Source organism: Microtus oregoni, unplaced genomic scaffold (genome assembly GCF_018167655.1).
Source record: "Microtus oregoni isolate MIOR12 unplaced genomic scaffold, Mior012 000003F_ref0000135, whole genome shotgun sequence".
In the NCBI taxonomy this organism is placed as follows: domain Eukaryota; kingdom Metazoa; phylum Chordata; class Mammalia; order Rodentia; family Cricetidae; genus Microtus; species Microtus oregoni.
The window spans coordinates 45,271,752-45,293,901 of NW_024543062.1; the positions used below are offsets into that span (position 1 = coordinate 45,271,752).

A 22,150-nucleotide genomic window follows, 5' to 3' on the forward strand; every position below is an offset into this window, starting at 1 on the left:
TACTCAGCTATGCACATCTTTTACTTTCAATTAAAACTGGAACCTAAAGTAAGGATTCCGAAGATAGTCTTAGGTAATGGAGGGTCACTTCACTCCTCTCTTCTTCTTCCCAAGGTGAGCAAATTGAGTAAGTTTTCTGCTACTTTCATTATTACTCATTGGTTTAACTGACCTACTGATGATGAGTGGCTGAACCTAGCTTGTCAGTTGGCCATTAGGGTTTGACTCTGACTCTAAGAACTCCAGTAACAGTTGCTGATGTTTCCAGACAGAGACAGCTAACTGCACTATTAGCTCCTGATTTTGTATCTGTCCTCAAAATAGACTTTGAATACTGTTTGAACAAACATCTGTGTCTATTACCCATGAAGCTTATGGCAAACACAAGGTGACTGGTTTATAATTTGAGAGACCTCAGGCTCCACCATGGCCTTCTGTATGCTAGGCAGACATTATAGAAGGATGACATACACACACGGAGAGCATCAAATCTCCCTTGATATGATTATATTTTTGCTTTCAGATTTGCTTAGACACTTCACTATTTAAAAGTGTGAACATTGTGTCCTTATGAGTCTCTTGTTAATAAGAAGTTTGGCTGGAAATTCTCAAAACCCCAACTCAAACCATGTTAGGAAAAGTAAGAAATGTACTTGCAGAACTCAAATACAGAGTGAGCAAGTCCACAGCAGAAGAACAAGATGCACATACACCACATACACACACACACACACACAACATTCCAAGCCTGGGACTTGATTCTTGCCAGGGTCTGCACTTCTAGGGCTTTAGATGTTTCAGTTCACTATTCCTGCTTTCCAGGGCCTGCATGGATGACTTAGTCACTTTTTTATATTGCTGTGAAAAGACATTATCAAGGCAGCTTAGAGAGGAAAAGCATGTCTTAGAGCTTCCAGTTTCAGAGAGTAATTGCATGACCATCAGAATGGTGAATGTAGCAGCAGACAGGCAGCCATGACACTGGACCAATTGCTAACAGCGTACTTGTTGAGACAACAACTACAAGGGAGAGAGAAGATAGAGCTAACTGGGGATGACTTGAACCAATCCCCAGTGACAAACCTCCTACAATAAGACCATGCCGCCTAATATTTCTGGTAACTAAGAATTCAAACATGAGCTTATTGTGGCCATTCTCATCCAAACTACCAAAGTGATGATTATGCTATTTGAGCACTATACAGCCTGAGGCATCCCTACAAAAACAACCTTTCTCACTAATTCCATATTTGAAAATCTTGAAGACAGAATCCTTCTTCTGAATGGGTGTATGGGTTAGTCCATAATTACAATGGCAAGGCATTAAGGAAGAATATAAAACTCTCAGGGAACTTGGAGAATTGTTGGACAGGAGGTATCTCTGGGAAGGACTGCCTAATCACAAATTCTTTCCCAAAAAACAGGATGCAAAAAACAACCATTAGTGAGAGTGATGCCAGGAAGTCATTACAACAGGATATAAAGAACAGACCGTGGTGATGTTGGACTTGAACTGAGTCACTCAAATCTGTCTTCCTCTCTGGGGCAATGTGTGCAGCATGCTGTTTCGCTTTCCTCTAGCGAACTTTTGGACTTAAATGGCTCCTAAACTCCTTTCCACAGTGTACATTTACTAACAGTTGGAACTCTGAGTAAATGGGCTTTCAAAACATGCATTCCTTCTCTGACAGCACCCAGCAGGGAGGAGGCCCACAGGAGGGCAGCAGAGAGAGGAGAGACAAGAGCCCCATGCCTGCCAGGGTCCAGCTTTTTCTGATTGATCTGTTCCCTCGTATCATGAAAATCTGCTTCAATGTTGGTGCTAATTACACTCTCAACTGTTTGTTCTGTGACTGTATGTTGTCTGAATTATTCTCTTTTGAGAACACTAGAACCAGACTGCTATTGAGGAAACCCAAGATCTCCTCATAACAGTGTCTTAGTTAGGGTTTCTGTTACTGTAATCAAACAGTATGACCTAAACAACTTGGCAGGGTTGGGGGGTTATTTCAGATTACAACTCTCACTCTATTGCTGAAGGAAGTCAAGGCTGGAACTCAAATAAGAGAAACCTGGAGGCAAGAGCTGGTACAGAGACCATGGAAGAGTGCTGCTTACTGACTTGCTCTTCATGGCTTGCTCAGTCTGCTTCTTTACAGCACCCAAGTCCTCCAACTGAGGGGTGGTACTACCCACATTGAGTTGCCCCACCTCACATCAATTACCAATCAGGAAAATTCATTCACAGGACAGTCCTGTTGGAGCACTTTCTTAACTGAAGTTTCTAGTTCCCAAGTGACGACAGCCTCTGTCAGGTTGATATAAAAACTAGCCAGGAAAACCAGTAATGGCAAAGCATGCCAGAGTCTGAAACAGAAAAAAATTAAAGGTGCTTGGGTTGGGAAGGTGGCTTAGCAGACAAGAGAACTTGCTGGTTAAGCTTAAGAAGGATCCTGAGTTTGGACCCTCAGGAACCATGTTAAATAAATAAAGTTGAGTATAGTTACATGCACCCATATCCCTAGCAGTGTGCAGGAAAAGAAAGGAGGATTCCTGGGGCTTGCTGGCTTCCAGTTTAGTTCAGGGTCAGTGAGATCCCTTGTCTCAAGGGAATAAGATAGAAAGTGAAGAAAAGAATGTATGATTCCTTCCTCCAACATATGAATATGTACACAGAAGTATATGTATCATACAAATGCATATCACACATGCACACTCACACAGAGATACACACGTACTCACTCTCACACACCCCACAAATTTTAGATGCTTCTAAAAGACACCCAACAGTCACCTATTTCAGTACACAAAGCCACAATTTCCTACTATCATTGTCTCTCCCTTTCAAAGACAATTCTCTCATTTTTGCCTCAACATTCATAATCCACAGCAGGAATTCCAGTCCACAACTGTTTACCAGTTGCATTTCACTCATTTTAATGGAATATCAAGTGACAATTCTTAGCTGCCAGGAGTCTCCTTTCATTTTATTTAAATTTTCTCTTCAGAGAGTCAGAAACTTATCTTGTCCCTAACCCCTCCTCTCTTCTCTGTGGCACATGCCCCTACTGCCTATCTCATTTACCAAACACTGGCTGAAATCTGCTGCCGGTTCAACATCACCATTATTAGAAATACTGACTGAGCTTGACATGAAAGCTGCAGGGGTTAGTTACCTAGGGTCTTTGGAGTTACAGAAGATAGATTCAACTTCTTTTTATCCTTGCCCCATTCTCTAATATGTAAAACAAGGTCACTGTCTCTGCCATGTGTTCAATTCCACACTCATTAAAGTAGACTTAGTAAGTCTCCAACAGGAATTATTCTAACATATCAATAAAAGGACCCTTAATACAGTACCACTATGTCGAGAAAACTAAGGCTCGGATGTCCAGACACTTGGGGACTGAAGATCTTAGAAGTCAAGCAGGCGACTGTGGTCCTCCAAATGAATAATTCAAATGCACAAGTTCTACAACATTATAAGGATAAACTGCTGAGAAAAGAGTAGAAAACAGAAGCATCTGCTTCACAGAGAAGGAAATGGGGGTGCCAGTGTCTACCTATAGTCTTCCAGGTCCCTTCTGTGCAGCCTTTGTGCCCACAGTGAAAGCTGAGGATTCTTGATGTTTACGATGATTTATGAAGCTCACAGCAGCATTTTGAGAAACATGCTGAGAAGCAGTTTCACCTAGAGAAAGGCTTCATGGCTGTATTAGTCACATCCCTTGTGGCCACTACAAAGCACTTGACAAATTCTGATAAAAGAAGATGAGTTTGTTTTGGTTCAGCTTGAGGGAACAGTCCATAATAGCAGGGGAGGTGCAACCACAGATTGAACCAGACATCATAAAAATATCCTCAGTCAGGGAGTAGAGAGAAAGATACTGCTGGTAGATACTTTCTCCTTTTCATTCTTTCCAGGACCCACTCCATGTATAGGTGCTGCCCATATCCAGGGCAGTTCTTTCTTAATCAGCTCAATCTCATTCCATCTGGCTATCTTTCATTGTCCTAGAAGGTTCCAGGACAAGAGGAGAACAGTAATTTCCAATCTTACCCATCTATGAATTCTGCACTCTACAACAATGATTGACTAACATGCCATTGGGAATAGATAGATGATAGATAGATAGATAGATAGATAGATAGATAGATAGATGATCTATAGACAGACAGAAGGATGGATGGAAGTGAGAGTGGGCAGGAGAGTCTTATGGAATGAAGCTTTCCTTTCATTCAAATCAAAATTCAAAATTTACCAAAATACTGTTATATTAAATACTTTTTTAAGAATAAATGTTCATAAAGGTAAAAAAAAAGTCCTCATAGACATGCTCATATGTTTGTTTTCTATGAGTCTCGATGCTACCATATTAAAAATCAATGTTAACCATTACAGTGATCAGATGTATTTTTGAAATTGTAAGCTGTTTCCAACGACTGAATAAGCAGCCTCCAACTACAAATTGGCATCCAGCGTGGGGCTTCATGGAAAAGCCTGGTGGATACTATGGAACTGTAAGCTAAAGATAAATGTCTAAATGTTATAAAGAAACTCTGGATGACTGTCCAGACAGAAAGATGTCTCTGTCAATTCTAGGGTTTTGGAAGTTGCTTACAATGCACTTCCTGTTTTCTTAGGTAATATTATATCCTTCTGGAATCTTTGATGGAGTTAAAAATGATAATTTGGTGTAGGAGGTCCTTCTGCATTTGTGTTGATTTCATTGGTTGAATAAAGAAGCTGCATTGGCCTTTTGATAGGGCAGCCCTTAGGTGGGTGGAGTAGACAGAACAGAATTCTGGGAGGAAGAAAGCAGTGTGGCAGACGCTATGGCTCTCCTCTCAGAGATGGACCGTGGTTAGACTAATGCTGGTAAGCCACAGTCAAGTGGCGATACACATTAATGGAGATGGGTTAAACTAATATGTAGGAGTTAGCCAATAGAACTAATTGGCCAGGCAGTGTTTAAATGAATACAATTTGTGTCTTGTTATTTTGGGTATAAACTAGCCGAGCAGAAGGACACAGCCCGCCACTCCTCCATACTACAGAGTGGCACCCAACTACTACAATAATCACAATCATAAAAGATAGATTAAATATAAAACTTTAGAGTCACAAAGATAAGATAGATAATAGAGTATTTTCATTAATTTGCCAAATGTAAATGGACTAAATAGTGTAACGATACTTCTTGCTTGATAACTGTTTGGTTGTATGTAATCTTGCTATGTTAATGTCAAAACCTTCTATTTATTTACACAGAAAAGGGGAGGTGATGTAAAATTCCCCTCTGCATGTTTTGAATATGTTTTATTACCATTGGTTAATAAAAAAGCTCTTTTGGGCCTATGGCAGTACAGAATAGAGGAGAAAAGAAGGTGGAGCCAGGGAGATGCTATGTAGCTACCAAAGAAGACAGATGAGCCAAAATCTTATCAGTAAACCATGAGCCTTGTGGCAATACAGAAAATAATAAAAATGGGTTAATTTAAGATGAAAGAGTTAGTTAATAAAAAGCCTGAGCTAAGGCCAAACAGTGTTTTATTTAATATAGTTTTTGTGTTATTATTTCTGGTCTGGGTAGCTGGAAAATGAACAAGCAGCCTCTGACTAGAAATGACTTCCCCTCTTACAGTTCATAAGTATCTGAAATATAAACCTGTACAAGAGAAAACACACATAGAGAAAGAGAGGGAGAGACAGGGAGAGAGATAAAAGAGGGGAAAATCGTTCAGCAAAGAAATTCATTTAACTTTTCATACTTTGATATTTCTCAAATTTATTTGAACAGAGAAACAAATTTCTATAGACCATGGTTAACTTCAGGCAAGCTGGGTATCTGGCTCCCTACTGTGTAGTGAAAAATTTTTTTGTTGAGCCAATGTTATGATGTGCCCAATATACAAATGTGTTTTGTCTGCTGACTCAATATTTCTAAAAGGCCCATAGGCCTCCTAAAGAGTTAGACACCATGCATACCCAGAGTTCATTCTATTTTAACTGAATCTGAATGTCTATAATTAAAAGCTAACAAATTCTACATTTTAGAAAGATTTCTTAGCACTCTGGAATTTGAAGCTAGTAGTCAAAGAATCAGGACCTAATTGAAGATTAATTTATTGTAGCATTAAATATGTGGTAGGTTATTACTTAAATTCTGGCATGAAAAGCTTTCATTTATGCTTATACAAAAACACAGGTAAGAGACTTGGGATATAATTCAGTAAACAAAATATAGCATGATGATCTCCAGTATCCTTCTAAAAATAAGTTGAGTGTCACATCAGCCACCATGACTAGGACTAGAAGACAGAGATAGGTGGAGGCTGGGCTTTCTGACCATCTAGTCTACAAACTTCAGATCATTACACAGGGTCTAAGTGGGAGACCCTGCCTTGAAAATTAAGGTAAGAGTGATAAGGAAAGACTTATGTCATACACACACACACACACACACACACACACACACCAGCTATAGTCATATAGTCAGCATGCTTTTTATGGAGACCATATAAATGGCCTTTACCTTGGAGCTCATCATCTGAGAAGACTAACAACTCCTAAGCCCTAAAATTCACCATAAGTTGATTTTGCAGGATCACCAAGCACCAGGATTTTGATATGTGCAAACAAATCTCACAAAAGAGTAGTGTGGGATATAAGATTCTCAGCTCACAAGCTGATTTTGCAAATTTTAAATTTTATTGGTGCCCAATATTTTTACTAGATTGGACAATATGTGTTCCTCATCTTCATGAAACTGCAAAATATTGAAAAGCCTCTAAATTAGACCTGGGACCATAATAAGGACAGTTATAGCATTTCTAAGTTTGATGTCAATCAAAAAGTAAATTAGTTAAAATAGAATTAATTTTTAAAAATAAGTTAGTTCCTGGCTTCAATAACCCTAGTTCAAATTCATAAGCATCACTAATGATTGCACCCATTTCAAAGCAAAATGGAACACTTCCCTTATCACAAAAACATTCCAATGAGTATTGTAGTCTATACCCATAATACTTGAATCTTTCAAGCTAACATTATAGTGCAACCCTAACAATTATATGTGCTGTGTATTAGTTGCTTCCACAGTTGCTCTGATAAAACACCTGATCAAGGCTATGTCAGGAAAATTTAGCTGGTTTACAGCTGGGGGGATGGATTCCATCGTGGCAGGGAAGACATGACAACAGGCAGGGAGTCCCTGACAGCAGAAACAGGAAATCAGCTGGGCACATTGTGACCACAGGAAACAGAACGTGAACAGGATATGGGCTTGACTATCAAACATCAAGGTCCACCCCAGTGGTGCATTTTCTCCACTTATTCTTTAGCTCCTAAATATCAACAACCTTCCCAAACAGGTGGGGATCCGATGCTTAAGCACATAAGACATTAGGGGACAGTTTCCATTAAAACCACAACAGCGGAACTATTCTGATCCACTTTGCCTGCAGGAGTAAGGAACACAGAGGCGTACAACTAATCCTTTCCTACTATTTCCAGTCTGATATTTTTACCTGAGAATGGTTTGCCATTATTTCAAACATCCATTATGAGCAAGTTCATTGTTTAGATCCTCATGTCCAATTATGTCCAGACATCAGCTTATCAGCCTTTTTAATGTGACTCATCTTTCCCTTGACAACATTGTCATTGTTCCAGGCACAGCATAACTTTGCATAGATGCTATACTGCATCTTTCAAAAGCTTCACAAAGACCCATTCAGTGTGTTGCTTAAATTTCAAGGGAAAACATTTTTTTAAGATTTCAAAGGTTCTCAATAGCCTGTTAAATTTCTAATGAAAATACTTGTTCTCTATATAACTTGAAAAAGCCATTTAACACCTGTCAGTGTCAGCTCTCTCCCTTGTAAAATGAGAAGAGTTTATGTTTATGCTCCAATATAGAGCTCCAAAGGTTTGAGCCAGGTAATTAGGAGAGAATAGGCTCTGGTATGGAGCCTGTTTAATTTTGCAATATTTGTGACCCTACTTAGAAAGAAGATAAGGGAAAACTTCAAAGCAGAAAAAAAAACCACATCTCATATTTTTTCATCATTATTTTTCATTGTTTTAAATGGCATTTTCAGGACTAGGGATATGGATTTGTCAGTTACATGGTTGTTATGCAATCATAAGGAGCTGAGTTTGGGTCCCCAAAACTGATGTAAATGTGAGACATGGTGGCATACTTCTGTAATGTTAACACTGAGGAAGAGACAGGAGAATCCTAGAGTTTGCTGGTAATTAACAGTAGCCAAGCCAGTAAGCTCTAAATGATTTTGGTAAGAGGCCCTGTCACAAAAGAATAAGGAGAGCATTTAACAGCATTGTCATTGGGCCTACACATGCATACACATGCACGTTTACCTGTGCATGTGCACACATATACATACAGAGAGAAAGAGAGAGAGAGAGAGAGAGAGAGAGAGAGAGAGAGAGGTTAGAAGTCAAACACATCTTTCTAGACCTGAGAATGGTGGCATTTGACATAGCCAATAAGTAAATAAATAAACAAACGAAAGAGTGCTGCTTAAGACATCGACAGGCACTTTCGATAAAGATGAGGAAAAAGTAAAAGTTCACACTGTATATGATTATGCTGTTGCTGTTTTGGGCTCATGAAGAATTCTTATTCTTCAGTAATTTCACTTTCAGACAAGAGCTGACATGGACACAATCTTGTTAGCACCCTTTCCTACCAAGCAAAGAGAGCCAGCGTCACAGCTACTACACTGGCCTCGAAGCTGCATGGCTTCCTAGGGCATTCTGCCTATGTTTCACTGTGGGAGAGCACTCATACCCTGAAGTAGCCTCACAGAAGTTTGTCTGTTTCTTCTATCTCTTGAGCAGCCTTCTTTCTACACTCCTCTTCCAGAGCAGACCTTCTGCATTCTTTTCTTAGAGCACAAGACTGTAATAAGGATATTGTGCGAGCATGCTTCCTTCCACTGTATTATTTATAGATTACATTGCTGTGGCTTGCTTGTCTAATTTTATGATCGCCTTGCTAAACAAAAATATTCTATCTAGCGGTTACAGAAGGAGCACTTAACACCACGTGAATAATGACACCTGGCACCGGCGGTGCTCTTAGGAGGCGTTCTTGCTTTTCAAATCGAGCAATATCTGGCACTCACCATGTGGGAAAATTTCAAAATGAGAAAGAGGTGAAGGGCTGAATTCCTAACTCTTAGTTGGCATATCATTACTTAACTGTGTTGAGTGTGTATTTCTGGAAAGCGCATCCCAGAGTCTGGATCGAGCTGTGAGAATGTGCCACTCTCTTTAAACTCCACTTCCTGTAATACTGCCATGTTGCAGATGTTGGGGAGCTTTTTGCTAGCACTGAAAACCTCAGTTATGTGTGTTCTTTCCAGACTATCCGTACAAATCTCCACCAACTGGCTCTCATCCCTCTCCCAGCTGGAAGGGTTTTAGGTGGATATTTTTCAAATTCCTTCTTCCTCTTGAGTAAGTAATATAGTCAAACCAAAGGATGCTGTTTACTTGTTTTAAGCTTCATGTGTGGTTCATCCCCCAACCACTGAGAGCAAACACTGGTAAAGTCTAAACTCTTCAAGTTATGGCTCACTGCAAAGTAACCGCTAGAGGAATAATATATCATTTGACATCAAGAACTCTTTTCCAGAAAGCAAAATCTAAGTACTGATTACAGTAAAGGAAATCTAATCAAACAAGAGAAGAGCTGTGTGGATTATTGGGGTCAGTGGCAAGTGGGGCCTGGGTGCAGCTTTACTCTTTCTGACAGTACTGGGACCAGCTCTAAGAGACTCACACATGCTTGGCAAGCACTCTACAGTAGCCAAATTGGTAAGCTCCATGTTCAGTGAAGGACTCTGCCTCAAAACACAAGGTGGAGAGAGGCTGGAGAAGACAGCATGTGCGAGCATCTGGCCTTCAGGATACTCACATATGGACACATGCCACATAGATACCAACACATATAACTAAAACCAGCTCTATTTGTATTAAAGTAACAAATGCACATTTAGGAAAGTGGGAGCATGGTTTAGGGACGTATTGTGTTGAAGAGAATCATTATCTTCTATTTTATTTCTACAACTAAAACATGTTCTCATAATTTAAGAAAACATTGCCTAGAAATTTCATACTACAAATTCACCATACTTGGATAAGTAAGTAGGGCTTTTTTGTTTGCATGTGCATGTGTGTATGCATGACTGTAAATATGTGGGAGGGGCTGGAGGACAAACTTGGCAGGGAACCTGAAGTAGATACAATGAAACATTAGAAGACAGTCTGAAAGGGGTTGTGGTGGTGCATGCCTTTAGTCCCAGCATTTGGGAGGCACAGGCAGGAGGATTTCTGTGAGTTCAAAGCCAGCCTGGTCTACAGAGCTAGTTCGTGGATAGTTAGGGCTGTTACACAGAGAAACCCTGTCTTGAAAAACAAAAATCCAAAACCAAAAACAAAAAACAATTGGGAATGAAGGCTAGTGTATATCAGTGTCTGGATGTTCAGATATAGGTGTCTCTCTCATAAAACACTGTAAAAATAGTTATTCAGAAGTCAGTCGATCACTCTCAGTGAACTTCTGAGTGAACTACAGTGCTTGGAGATCCAAAAGCTCTAACTTAATCTCCTTTCTCTCAAATCACTATCTGCTTTTGGATAGGTATTTCTCCACATTTCTCAATGATGGAGTGTTTTCCGCTTAGTCTATGAAATTTTCTAATACTAGAGTAAAGGCATTTGCAGAAGCCTAGGAAATCTTGTTGAAGGGATGCTCTCAAAGTGAGAGTAAATCTCTAGGGACAATTTAAAACCTGTTATGTTTCTCAAATAAAAACATAAATTGTTTGCCCAGAAGACATGCCATGTACATTAGATACATAGGTTATACATGTATATATTGGTTATATACATAGGTAAATTGTTACAAGAAGTGCTGTCTCTGCTGCAGGTGTCAGGGTTTTAAACATGGCATGCTGCTGGCCATGGAGCCCAATCCATTGCTGTCTTTCTTGCTTTTGAACCAAAAGAACTTTCTACTTCTTGTTCTCAATCAACCCTTGCCCAAACTCCAAGAGTCATAAAAAATAATGCTATCTGCATTTTGGTTTTTAACACCTTCTAATTACAGGATGCATGTATGATCCCTCTGAAAACTGACAGATCTCTAAGGAAGCGTAAAATGGCTGGCAGTGTGCAAACTTGGGTCAAAATGTAAATAGCAAAGGCTTTACCCACCTCTTCAATATCTAGAGTTTGATTCTGTCTAAGGTAAATTGGTGTATGTTAATATCAGTTTCTCTTTCCAACAAGCAGAGAGACAAGCACTTCCTTTAGGCATCTGAAAGTCTAAAGTGATGATGACATAAGCAACAATGATACCCGAGCAGATGGATCCAGTTAGGATTCAGAAGCAGGTATCATTATAAGAACAAGACTCAGAGAGTAGAGTGCTTGACTAGAGGTCTTGAAGCCCTGGGTTTGATCTGACGCTACTCAGTCCAGGCTTGGTGGCACATAGCTATTATCTCAGCACCTGCGAGGAGGAGATAGAAGGATGAGTACTAAAAGGTTATCCTTGACTTTATGGAGGGTTAGAAGTCAGTCTGGGCTATAAGAGACTCTGTCTCAAATTCAATTAATTACATAAAATTATTAAAGAGCTCAGGTCACAGATAAATGAACAAGGTCCTATTTGTGTCCTGTCAACTTCTTATGAGAAATCTTAATTCAAAACAAAAATGGTTCAATTTATAAATTTATTTTTCATAGCCATAGTAGACAGGTGCCTTTTTAGGATGCCAGATCCAATCTTCTCACCAACTCATTTTACTTTTTCCTTTTCTTTTTTATTTTTATTGAACTCTACATTTTTCTCTGCTCTCCTCCCTACCTCTCCCCTCCCCTTCAACCCTCTTCCAACATCCCCATGTTCCCAATTTACTCAGAAGATCTTGGCTTTTACTACTTCCCATGTAGATTACATCCATGGATGTCTCTCTTAGGGTCCTTTGTTGTCTAGGTTTGCTGGGATTGTGATCTGTGAACTGGTTTTCTTTGCTTTATGTTTAAAAACCACTTATGAGTAAGTACATGTGATAATTGTCTTTATGTATCTGAGTTACCTCACTCACAATGATGTTTTTTAGCTCCATCCATTTCCCTGAAAAATTCAAGATGTTGGGTTTTCTTCTGCTGTGTAGTACTTCATTGTGTAAATGTACCACATTTTCCTTATCCATTCTTCAGCTGAAGGGCATCTAGGTTGTTTCCAGTTTCTGGCTATGACAAACTATGCTGCTATGAACATAGTTGAGCACATGTCTTTGTGGCACAATTGAGCATCCTTTGGATATATACCCAAAAGTGGTATTTCTGGGTCTTGAGGAAGGTTGTTTCCTAATTTTCTGAGAAATTGCCACACTGACATCCAAAGGGGCTGTACCAGCTTGCATTCTTACCAGCAATGCAGGAGAGTTGCCTTTACCCCACAACCTCTCCAGTATAAGTTGTCATCAGTGTTTTTGATCTTGGCAGTTTTTACAGATGTAAGATGGAATATCAGAGTTGTTTTGATTTATATTTCTGTGGTGACTAACAATATTGAACATTTCCTTAACTGTCTTTCAGCCATTTTAGATTCCTCTGTTGAGAGTACTCTGTTTAGGTCTGTACTCCATTTTTTATTGGATTATTTGTTCATTTGATGACCAATTTCTTGAGCTCTTTGTATATTTTGGAGATCAGACCTCTATCTGATGTGGGGTTGGTGAAGGTCTTTTCCCTTTCTGTATGCTGTCATTTTATCTTATTGACCATGTCCTTTGCTTTACAGAAGCTTTTCAGTTTCAAGTGATCCCATTTATTAATCGTTTCTCTCAGTGTCTATGCTGCTGGGGTTACATTTAGGAAGTGGTCTCCTGTGCCAATGCATTCAAGTGTACTTCTCACTTTCTCTTCTATAAGGTTCAGTGTGGCTGGCTTTATGTAGAGGTCTTTGATCCATTTGGATCTGAGTTTTGTGCATGGTGATAGATATGGGTCTATTTTCATTTTTCTACATGTTGATATCCAGTTATGCCAGCACCATTTGTTAAATATGCTTTTTTCCATTTGACCAACTCAAATTATTAAGCTATTTTCCTTCTAATTATATCTGTGAATGATACTGACAATGGCAGTCAGTGCTTCCTTTGGGACCAGCACATTCCCTCTCCAGTCCAAAGCATGTATATCAACAGAGATAAGGAACAAACTAAATGTTACCTTGGTTGTACAGCAGGGAGTCTCTTCAATGTGATAAACAGATGAGGAGCCCTTATCAGGGTGTCAGATGAAGGCTCATTGAGGTATTGATCTTGGGAAGAGATCAATAACACAGAGGAATCTTTTGTCTTCTAATTATCAATTTAGAAATGTTCCTGCCTCATAGAAGTGACTTGAGTGTAAAGTTGCCTTTTTTTTTTCACATTTCCTTCTAGCCTGAAAGCTTCCTTGGCTCCTGTGTTTCAGAAGCTGCATTTCTTAATATTACTCAGGAAGGCAAGGCAGGCTGCTCTTGACAACAGATTTCTCAGTGTTCTCAAAACATCTACTTTGCACCTGCCTTGTCAAACAGTAGACAAACTCTTGTGATAATTCACTGGGCCACTGTTATGCCATTGTTTTAAGCACTAGTGTTTCAGATTGTCAGTCGGCAAGGGAAACTTCTTACAGCAGCCTTATGGGAAAGCATTGAGGTGCCGCCCCAATGTGGTTGGCTGTTTGTGTTTTCTATGAATAAAAGCACCCAGTGCACACTTTAGTTTCTTTCCTCGTTGCTGTAACAAAATATCAGACAGGAAGGAAGTAAAGGGCAGAAGGGCTGTTTCTGGTTTACATTTCTAGGGTATTCAAATGACAGCGGTGGGAAAACATGGGGACAGCAGAAAGCAGCTGGTAGTATTGTCTCCATAGTAGTGAAGCTAAATGCAACAGGACTCAGCCCTGCTGTCAATCATCAGGTACAGTCCCCCTGATCCTCTTCCTCCAATAAGGCTCCCTCTTCTAATAGTCCCCCAACTTTCCCAAACAGTATCCCCAACTAGGATCCAAATGTTCAAACACATGCGCCTATGGAGGAAATTTTACATTCAAGCCACAATAGTGACATCCCTTCGCCCAAGAGGAAAGTGACACTTTATCAACAAATTGATCAACTTTTCTCTTAAGATCAAGTGACAAGAGAGATCAGGCTGATAAGAGAACACAGATGCCCTCCTTCAAGGAAGCTACGGCTATGAAAGCCAGGTTCATAGTCCTTACAAGACCTACTGCTTCACTCAGGTCTTAAAAACTTTAAGGAGACGGTGTGACAGCCACCATTGAAGAAAAGAGGATTCAGTAATTTTTTTTTTCTTCTGAGTACTAGATGGACTGCCCATTCTGAAGTTGGTCAATGTTTACCTCCATGCAACAGGTTTTTTTTTAGACTAATTATAAAGTTCCTCCCTTCTGGAACCATCCCCAAGAACTAGGTAAAACCAAAGACTTGGACTGGAAACCTTAGGTCTCAGTATGCTCCAGTTCTCAGTATGTTCTACACATGGCTGTGACAATCAGTAGTATGAAGAGTAACCCATTTCTTGTTGTGTGTGCATACACATATGTTTGAAGATGCATGTGTACATGTGTGTGGTGCATGTGGAGGACAGAGATCAATGGCATTGGTATTCTTCAATCACTCAATACACCATTTCTACTTTGAGGACGGTTTCCTCACTGAATCTGCAACCCTTTGATTCAGGGAAACTGCCTGGCCAGAGAACCCCAGATCCCCTGTCTCTGCCTCTCTATGCTGGGCCTGTAAGTACACCATTCTGACTGACTTTTAAGTGGGTTCTGATTTCCAAACGCAATCCCTCATGCCTTGGCACAAAGCACTTACCAATTGAATGTCTTTCTAGCTCCGACAGTGTGTGATTTCTGAGCCAACATGGAAATTCATCGCTTTCTGCTTCACAACCTTGACATGTTAGAGGAGGGAGTACAATGGAGAAAACAGGCCCATGTTTTCCAAGTAGATTTGTTGATGCATAACCTATTTCTGCTACATCCTGCTTGACTGTATAGCTTTGGAAAGTTTACTTAGAATCTTTGTGTCTCAAACTCATTATAAGAAAATGTAGTTAATGATGAACCCTACTGTTAGAATTGCATGCACACACACATACATATACACACATATACACACACATGCACACATGCACACACACACACACACACTTTTACTGACTCATAGCAAGTATTATTTAAAGCTAAGCTATTCATTTTTCTCTTAGTCAGATTGTAGACATTTTATTACTCTCCAAGTCCCTCCGGTCTTGGTTCCCACTCATTGCTAGGTATTGTTATTACCAGGTACAGCCTTCTGATCATGCACACAGGTACTCAACAACACCTCCTGTACTCTCAGCCCTACACTGTGCTATCTACAACAAATGCCTAGGCTGTGCTCCTTGACCTCTCCAAATCTAGCCCACTCCTCAGCTTCCTCCTTCCTTAGCGGCACCTTCCTCTACATGCTCTGGCCACCCAAGTCCTTTTTCTTTTTGCAAATTTAAGCAACAAGCCCTGCACACTTTCATAAACTCTGGAATTGGCAAACACTAGGGTAGAATCTTGCACCAATGATTACTAAACATGTGACCTTGACCAAGCATTTGGTGAGCTTCTCTGGGTATTGGCAACAACCCCCATGAATCTCAAATGTGTGTTTCTCTAAGAATTACCAGAATTTCTTAAAACTGCAGCCATGTCCCTGTGCCTGTTCTCGTAAACTAAGTCCTTTAAGATTTTTTTTTTAACTGTAGGTATGTATTAGTGTAGAACTTTGCATGGGAATGCAAGCACACAAGGAGACCAGAAGAGGAAGTCAGATCTCCTGGAGCTAGAGGTACAAGTGGTTGTGAGGTCCCAACATAGGTACTGGGACTCAAACCTGATGCTCTCCCAAAATAGTCAGGACTTTAACTGCTGAACTATGTCCTAGCCTAGAAAGTTTACTTCTAACAAGTTGCACTGTGCACTGTGATGTTGTGCTTTGGCCTCACTTGAAGAACTACTTTGGGCTTTTTAGGACTGTGGAGAGAGTCAAAGGAAATAATATTTAAAGATTGCTTATTCAGAAATTACTCCATAAACCACAACCTTTCCTTTTCGTCCATGAAACAGGGCAAAAATGGGTTTTAAAAAAAACTGCAGAGATGCTCTCATTCTGATTTTGGCCTCATTTCACGCATGAAGGGAGAATACCATATTGTAGCATTTCTCACTTAGGGAGAAGAACTCAGATTGTGTGGGCATTGCCCTTTCCATGGTTCTCCTGGCACCTGACATGAAGGCTTTCAGTTTACATAAGAGCTCAGACATATGTATTACCCAGCAAAGCAATCTTTTTATACTAGCGACTGTTTTTAACACACACCCACACATGGGGTGGGCTGTATCAAGAATCTGTTTGTGGAGGTTATCCAACATAATGTTTTCTCTTCCTCTGTGTTTGTGGCTCCGCATGCTCAAGCTGAGAAGCTAAGAATCTTGACCAAAGAGCAAGACACATGCTTTTCTTAGTAGAAAATGTGCTAGGAGGAAAAGAACCAGATATGGAGGGGGAAACAGTGTTTAACGACAAATTTGGCAGCAGGAAGCTGAATACACAGTTATGTGTGTGATCCACCCAGTGGGAAAAGCATTTTCAAAGGGAATAAGAAGAAAATCTCCTTAGGATACAGTAGCCTTCTTCTGTAATTGACTTTGTACCCTCCATGTAATTTCCATTTCTGTATGTTTGGGACTAGGACTGGATGATATTCCAAAGCCTACTTCAATTGTGTTGCTATATGAGGGCCCTCCACAGGAAATGGGACTTGTGACATCCAAAATTTTCCTGGCATTTCAGAAAGCTCAATAAAACTCAGTGTCAGTTTCTGAACATTATTTGTTGTTGTTGTGTGCGTATGGCACACTGTGCACAAGTGTGGAGGCAAGAGGTGGGTGTCAGGTACCATCCTCCATCGCTCTTCACATTATTCTTTTGTGTTGGGTTTCGTTCTTGAACATGGAACTTACAGTAGATAGGTTGTTTTTGTTGTTGCTTTTTATAACCAGGCAGGCCACCAACAAGCCCTAGAAACCTTCCAGCTCTACCCCCGCCCCACAGCACTAGGATTACAGTGATGCTACCACCCACAGCTTGTTTCATGGGTGCTGGGACCTGAACTTAGTACACATGCTTGTGAATCAAGTACTCTTGGCTAATGAGACATCTCTCTAGCCATAAAATGATGCTCCAAAGGTTGATTTTAAACAACTCAAAACAAGCAGAACCTACCAATTTGTCAGTACCATTTCAAAGAGCCTGCGAGACTCTGCTAGAGAAGCCTGTTAAGATTTTGGAAAATGGAGGCCTTTTTTCTTGAAGACTGCAATGACATTCCCATATCTGATTTCCCCCAAAATTGATCATAACTACAACATTTAAATATGTAAGATGCACAGTTGGGAAAAAGGAAATAAAATCCCAGGTGTGGAGGTGTGTCTCCTTTTACTGTGAAGAAAGAAGCACACACAGAAGGCAAGCCTTAGTATCAGAAGTCCAAGAAGAAGAGATACTCAGTACTGCTTGAAGAACTGGTTTGGAAACCTCTGCCATCCCTAGCAGCAACTTCATACCAGCTGGCTAACAATGTCACATTGGTAAACACATGAAAAACAGAACACTGGAGAAGTTTTTTCATGGACCTGAACCTCACTGTGTCAGCTGGCTAGGAACAACCAGAGGCCCCTGTGCCTGCTTCCCCAAGCAATGAGGCTTTTAGCTCCTTGCCTGACCTCTGACCTCTGGCCGCTTTATTTAAACATGTATTATTTCTCCTGGTTCACATATCTATGCACTTTTACTTTGACACTTATCTTTATCACAAAAAGGAAAAGAAAACACAAATCTCAGGAAACACTTGCCTTTGTAAGCCTCCTCCTCTCTCCCCACTCATCGCAGATGTCGAACAAGTAAATTACATCAGTAAGAGACCAAAGCTTTGGTGCACTTTTCCTTTTTGTTATAGAAAGTGACGGCGAATCAACAGAAACATATCCTTTACCCACTAAATGAAACACATTCCTCATTATACAATTAACCAAAACACAATTGTATGTAATATAATTACTCAAGACTACAATTACACAAAGGTAATGGTGCAGGGTAGATGGCAATGACTTTCATGTAATCAAAAACAATGAGAGCTTTCTTGATTGTATATTAAGGTATCAAAGAGATCCCAAATGACAAATGTCCTGTATTGATCTGCAGTACATAAAATACTGCACCAGCTGATGGATTTGGAAGCTTCTCCCTTGCCGGGAATAAAAACGTGGGGTGGTAGCCATTCCCTGTAATAGCTTTGGTTTGGAGATTTCTAAATTAGCACATTTTAATGAAACACACATTTTATTATCCACTTTCACAGCTGGTCAAATGAAAAAAAAAGCTCAAGGATCAAAAAGTCAGTGTGAAAACAAAAAGAGAAGTCAGTATGGTGTAGAGGTGATTGCATGTGAAATGGTATTTATTATCAGAAATGTGTGCTAGGCTTCATCTAATTACAGCAACGGTTTCCAGAATTAGCAAAGACCATGTTCCCTATGGCTTATTTCCTATGTCCCGCAGTATCGGTACCTGACTGTTTTCTTTGTTTCTCCTATGCACTGGGACACTCACTCCCGAACTCCCTTAACTCTGCCCTACATTTTTTCAAGACATGGCTCTAGCCACCAAATCAGATGTGTTCCTTCTTTGTTCTCACACAGAGCATAGAACCAAATTCTTCAAGTACAAAAGCCCTCTTTGTGGTGATTCCATGTCCACACCCCAGCCTTTTGGAAGCCATGAACCTTCTCTGCAACACCTATGTACTGAACTGCAGCAGCAGAAAGTAAGACATAGTAAATTGCAAGACAAGGCATTGGTTACTTGTTATTCAGGAAATAAGTTTTGTCAAGGAAATTATTATATGCTATTAGTTATAAAATGTATCCCAGTACTAGAGATTCTAAATGCAAACTCAAAGCATTTTGAATTGATAACACTGTGAGCCATATATTTTCCACACAGTTCTGTGGCGCTATTTCCTACCATCTTTTGCCTACCGTCAACTTTGCCAAGCATGATTTTGCCTTATCCTTTAAGACATGATTCAATCACATTCCCAAACTTCCTCAGTCTCATTCCTTATTGTCACAGTGGTATCAACTTACTGGAATCATGTGTCCTTACTAGTGACAATGTTTCTAAAATAGGTATATTTGAGTTTACAGCAACAACTAGTTAATATAGCCAAGAACCTCTAATACTAACACATATGTAAACACTTAATCTCATCTCCCTACTGGCCCATTAATATCTCAAAGGATTAAGCAGAATTCGAAGAATGAGGCAGGTAGGTGATACAGTAGGAATATGGCAAAATCCTGCTGAAATTTACCATCTATTGTTTTTGGTTTTCTGACTTCAAATCTAGAAATTTCCAACAGAAGAGAAGTCAAATTTCAGGAGAGATATAACTGAAAACTGACTGTCATGCTAGATCTTTAGGTTGCAAAATTAAAGAACTCATTCTCACTGTCGTACGGTCTGGTCTCTTTGGAGCTAAAGAAACAGTGGGTGGGGTTGGTGGCAGTTATACCAGCCATCCCAAACTGAGGACATTCACGTTGAGCACAGCCAAACCTTAGCAGTAGATTTCCTAAAGCTTTATGCCATTTTAGGAAGGATACCCACAGCGAAGAATGAAATGGTTTAGGGGAGAAGTAATTCCCCCCTCTTTCATGCTTTACTCTTAACTTCAAAGTAATCAAATGCTGTTTGTGCATAAAATTTTAATCCTTTCACAAATTTGTATTTTGATTCAATTTGCATATCCCATTTACTGCAAGTCAACATGAAGAGAGAGACTCAACTAATTTAAACTGTTTTTCTCTGGGCCTGAAATCCTTTCAGAAATATTTTCCATTAGGCGACTCAATTATGTCTAATGTGGTTAATGTCAGCGGATTAGAATTTTGCTTAAAGAAACTCATATTTAGAACAGGAGAACGGGAAGGGGTGGGAGAACAGAGGAGACAAGACAATAATTACCTGTCTTTGATGCTACACAGATCAATGTGTAAATCACTAAAATTCCCCAGGGAACCTTGCTGAACTGAAATGAGGTCCTTGGGCTGGTTATCAATAAAGATGAGCCTCATGCAGCCTTGGAAAGCCTTAATGGGATTTAAGCATTGGGAATCGGAGAGATTGTCAGGGCACCCTGTGGGACAGAGAGAAAAGATGAAGAACACTGAAATGATCTGTCATTGCTTTGGCAACCTATTGATGGAAGATCTTGAGCTCTAATTATTTGGGCACTTTTTTATTCTCAACAGGGGACACTTTTGCTGTAAATCCAGGCTCAAGAGGAGGGGCAGAAATGATGCAAAATGGGTGTATTCAGTCACTATAAAGGAAAAAAATTGCCAAAGGGAATATCATTGGTATAACAGTTACCTTAACTCCACCCATGTGTGTGTGTGTGTGTGTGAGTGTGCGTATGCGTGTATGTGTGCGTGTGTGTGTGTGTATGTGTGTGTGTGGTATGCCTGCAGATGCATTATTTCATGTGGGCATCTGTAGAAGGCAGAGGTTCATATTAGTATGTCTTACCACTTTCCGTTTAATCTTTTAGATAAGATCTCTCTGTGAGCCAAAGGCTCCACAATTTACCTAGACTTTGGTCATGAGCCCCAGGAATCTGCGTTCACTTTTCTTTTTGCTTTTTGTGACACTGTCCCTTCACCCAACCTGGACTTGGATTAGCTGGGTCATCAGTGAGCCTCAGGAGTCAGTTTATCTCAGCACTGGAATTCAAGGTATTCCATGCCTTGCCCAGTATTTTATAGATACTGAGAATTCAAAATTAGAATTCCATGCTTACTTAGCAAGCATTTTACTAACTGAGTCTTACACACACACACACACACACACACACACACACACACACACACACTTTTTTTCTGCTGGAAAGCAATTTGTCTTTCTTTTGAATGACATCCTTCATATATTGTTCACATATTGTAAGTGCTTGGAAATGTTGGTTCTGTCTCAAAACACACATCAAAATTCACAATGCAATTCTGAATTACACTTTCTTTCTAAGGAAATCATGCTCTGCTAAGGATGGCAGTAAAGTAATTGTCTGGTTAATTGTGGAGCATTAACAGGCTTAGTTCACGAGAAAGGTACTCTCAGAAGCCAAGCAGGAATTTTGACATGCTGTGCAAAGCAAATCCAGACATTAAGAGAACTGCCTGCTTAAGTGTGCAGTTACAGGCTGTAACAGCACACGCAGAAGGTTAACCCCACACATCTTAATGACTGTTCTATAGAGATAAAACGCTTTGCCCTGTTTAGCATCACCTGCTGCCAGGACAATGTACTCCCGGTTAAGACAGGTGAGGACCAAGCAGGGAGACAAGTATGTGTGCTCTTACAAACTCCATCTCAGTGGTTTTAAAAGGTTCAGAGCATATGGGAATGGAGCCTAAAAACACAGCAATAAGCCATAAATAATGGGGAATTATTTCAGCCATCGCTAATAGACAGCCACTGCAGGGCTGAAGCCCAGCAGCTGGTTACCAGCTCACAGGCACACTATAAAATGAAGAGATGCTACAACTTCTAATTGAAGCTGTAGAGAGAATTTATGGAAGTTGACGATTACTGCTGAAGCTCGTTTTTCACCTTCCTTAAGTTTACAGTCTGTGTGTGAGGGTTTGTTTAAACACTGTTCAAATCATAGATAAATCTTCACATTCTAAGTATAGCACCCCTGGAAACACACCCAGAATTTAGCACTATTCTAGCTAGGGGAGGAGAGCCATTTTGCCTCTGTGATATTTTAGATGATTATTGTAACATGATTATTCAAAGCCATTTTGCGTGAAAATAAATTCCTGACCATTATTCTTTCTCCATTGCTAAAATATAGTATGTGATTCAGAATCCTCAGCTTTGAGTTGAGACCACAGCTCTGCACTTGTTCCATTCATTTGCTTTCACTAGGGGTC

At 40.0% G+C, this 22,150-nt stretch overlaps 1 protein-coding gene across 3 annotated transcripts in view; it reads right to left on the reverse strand.

Moving 5' to 3' along the window:
• Cntnap5 (contactin associated protein family member 5) overlaps positions 1-22,150 on the reverse strand; it is a 956,023-nt gene that overhangs the window by 383,321 nt on the left and 550,552 nt on the right. For all 3 annotated transcript variants that reach the window (XR_005974031.1, XM_041648130.1, XM_041648128.1), the window contains exon 10: positions 20,184-20,355. Coding sequence is in view for 2 of the 3 variants with exons in the window: in XM_041648130.1 (XP_041504064.1) it covers positions 20,184-20,355 (172 nt within the window). In the remaining variant the exon portion in view is untranslated. The remainder of the gene's footprint in view (positions 1-20,183; positions 20,356-22,150) is intronic.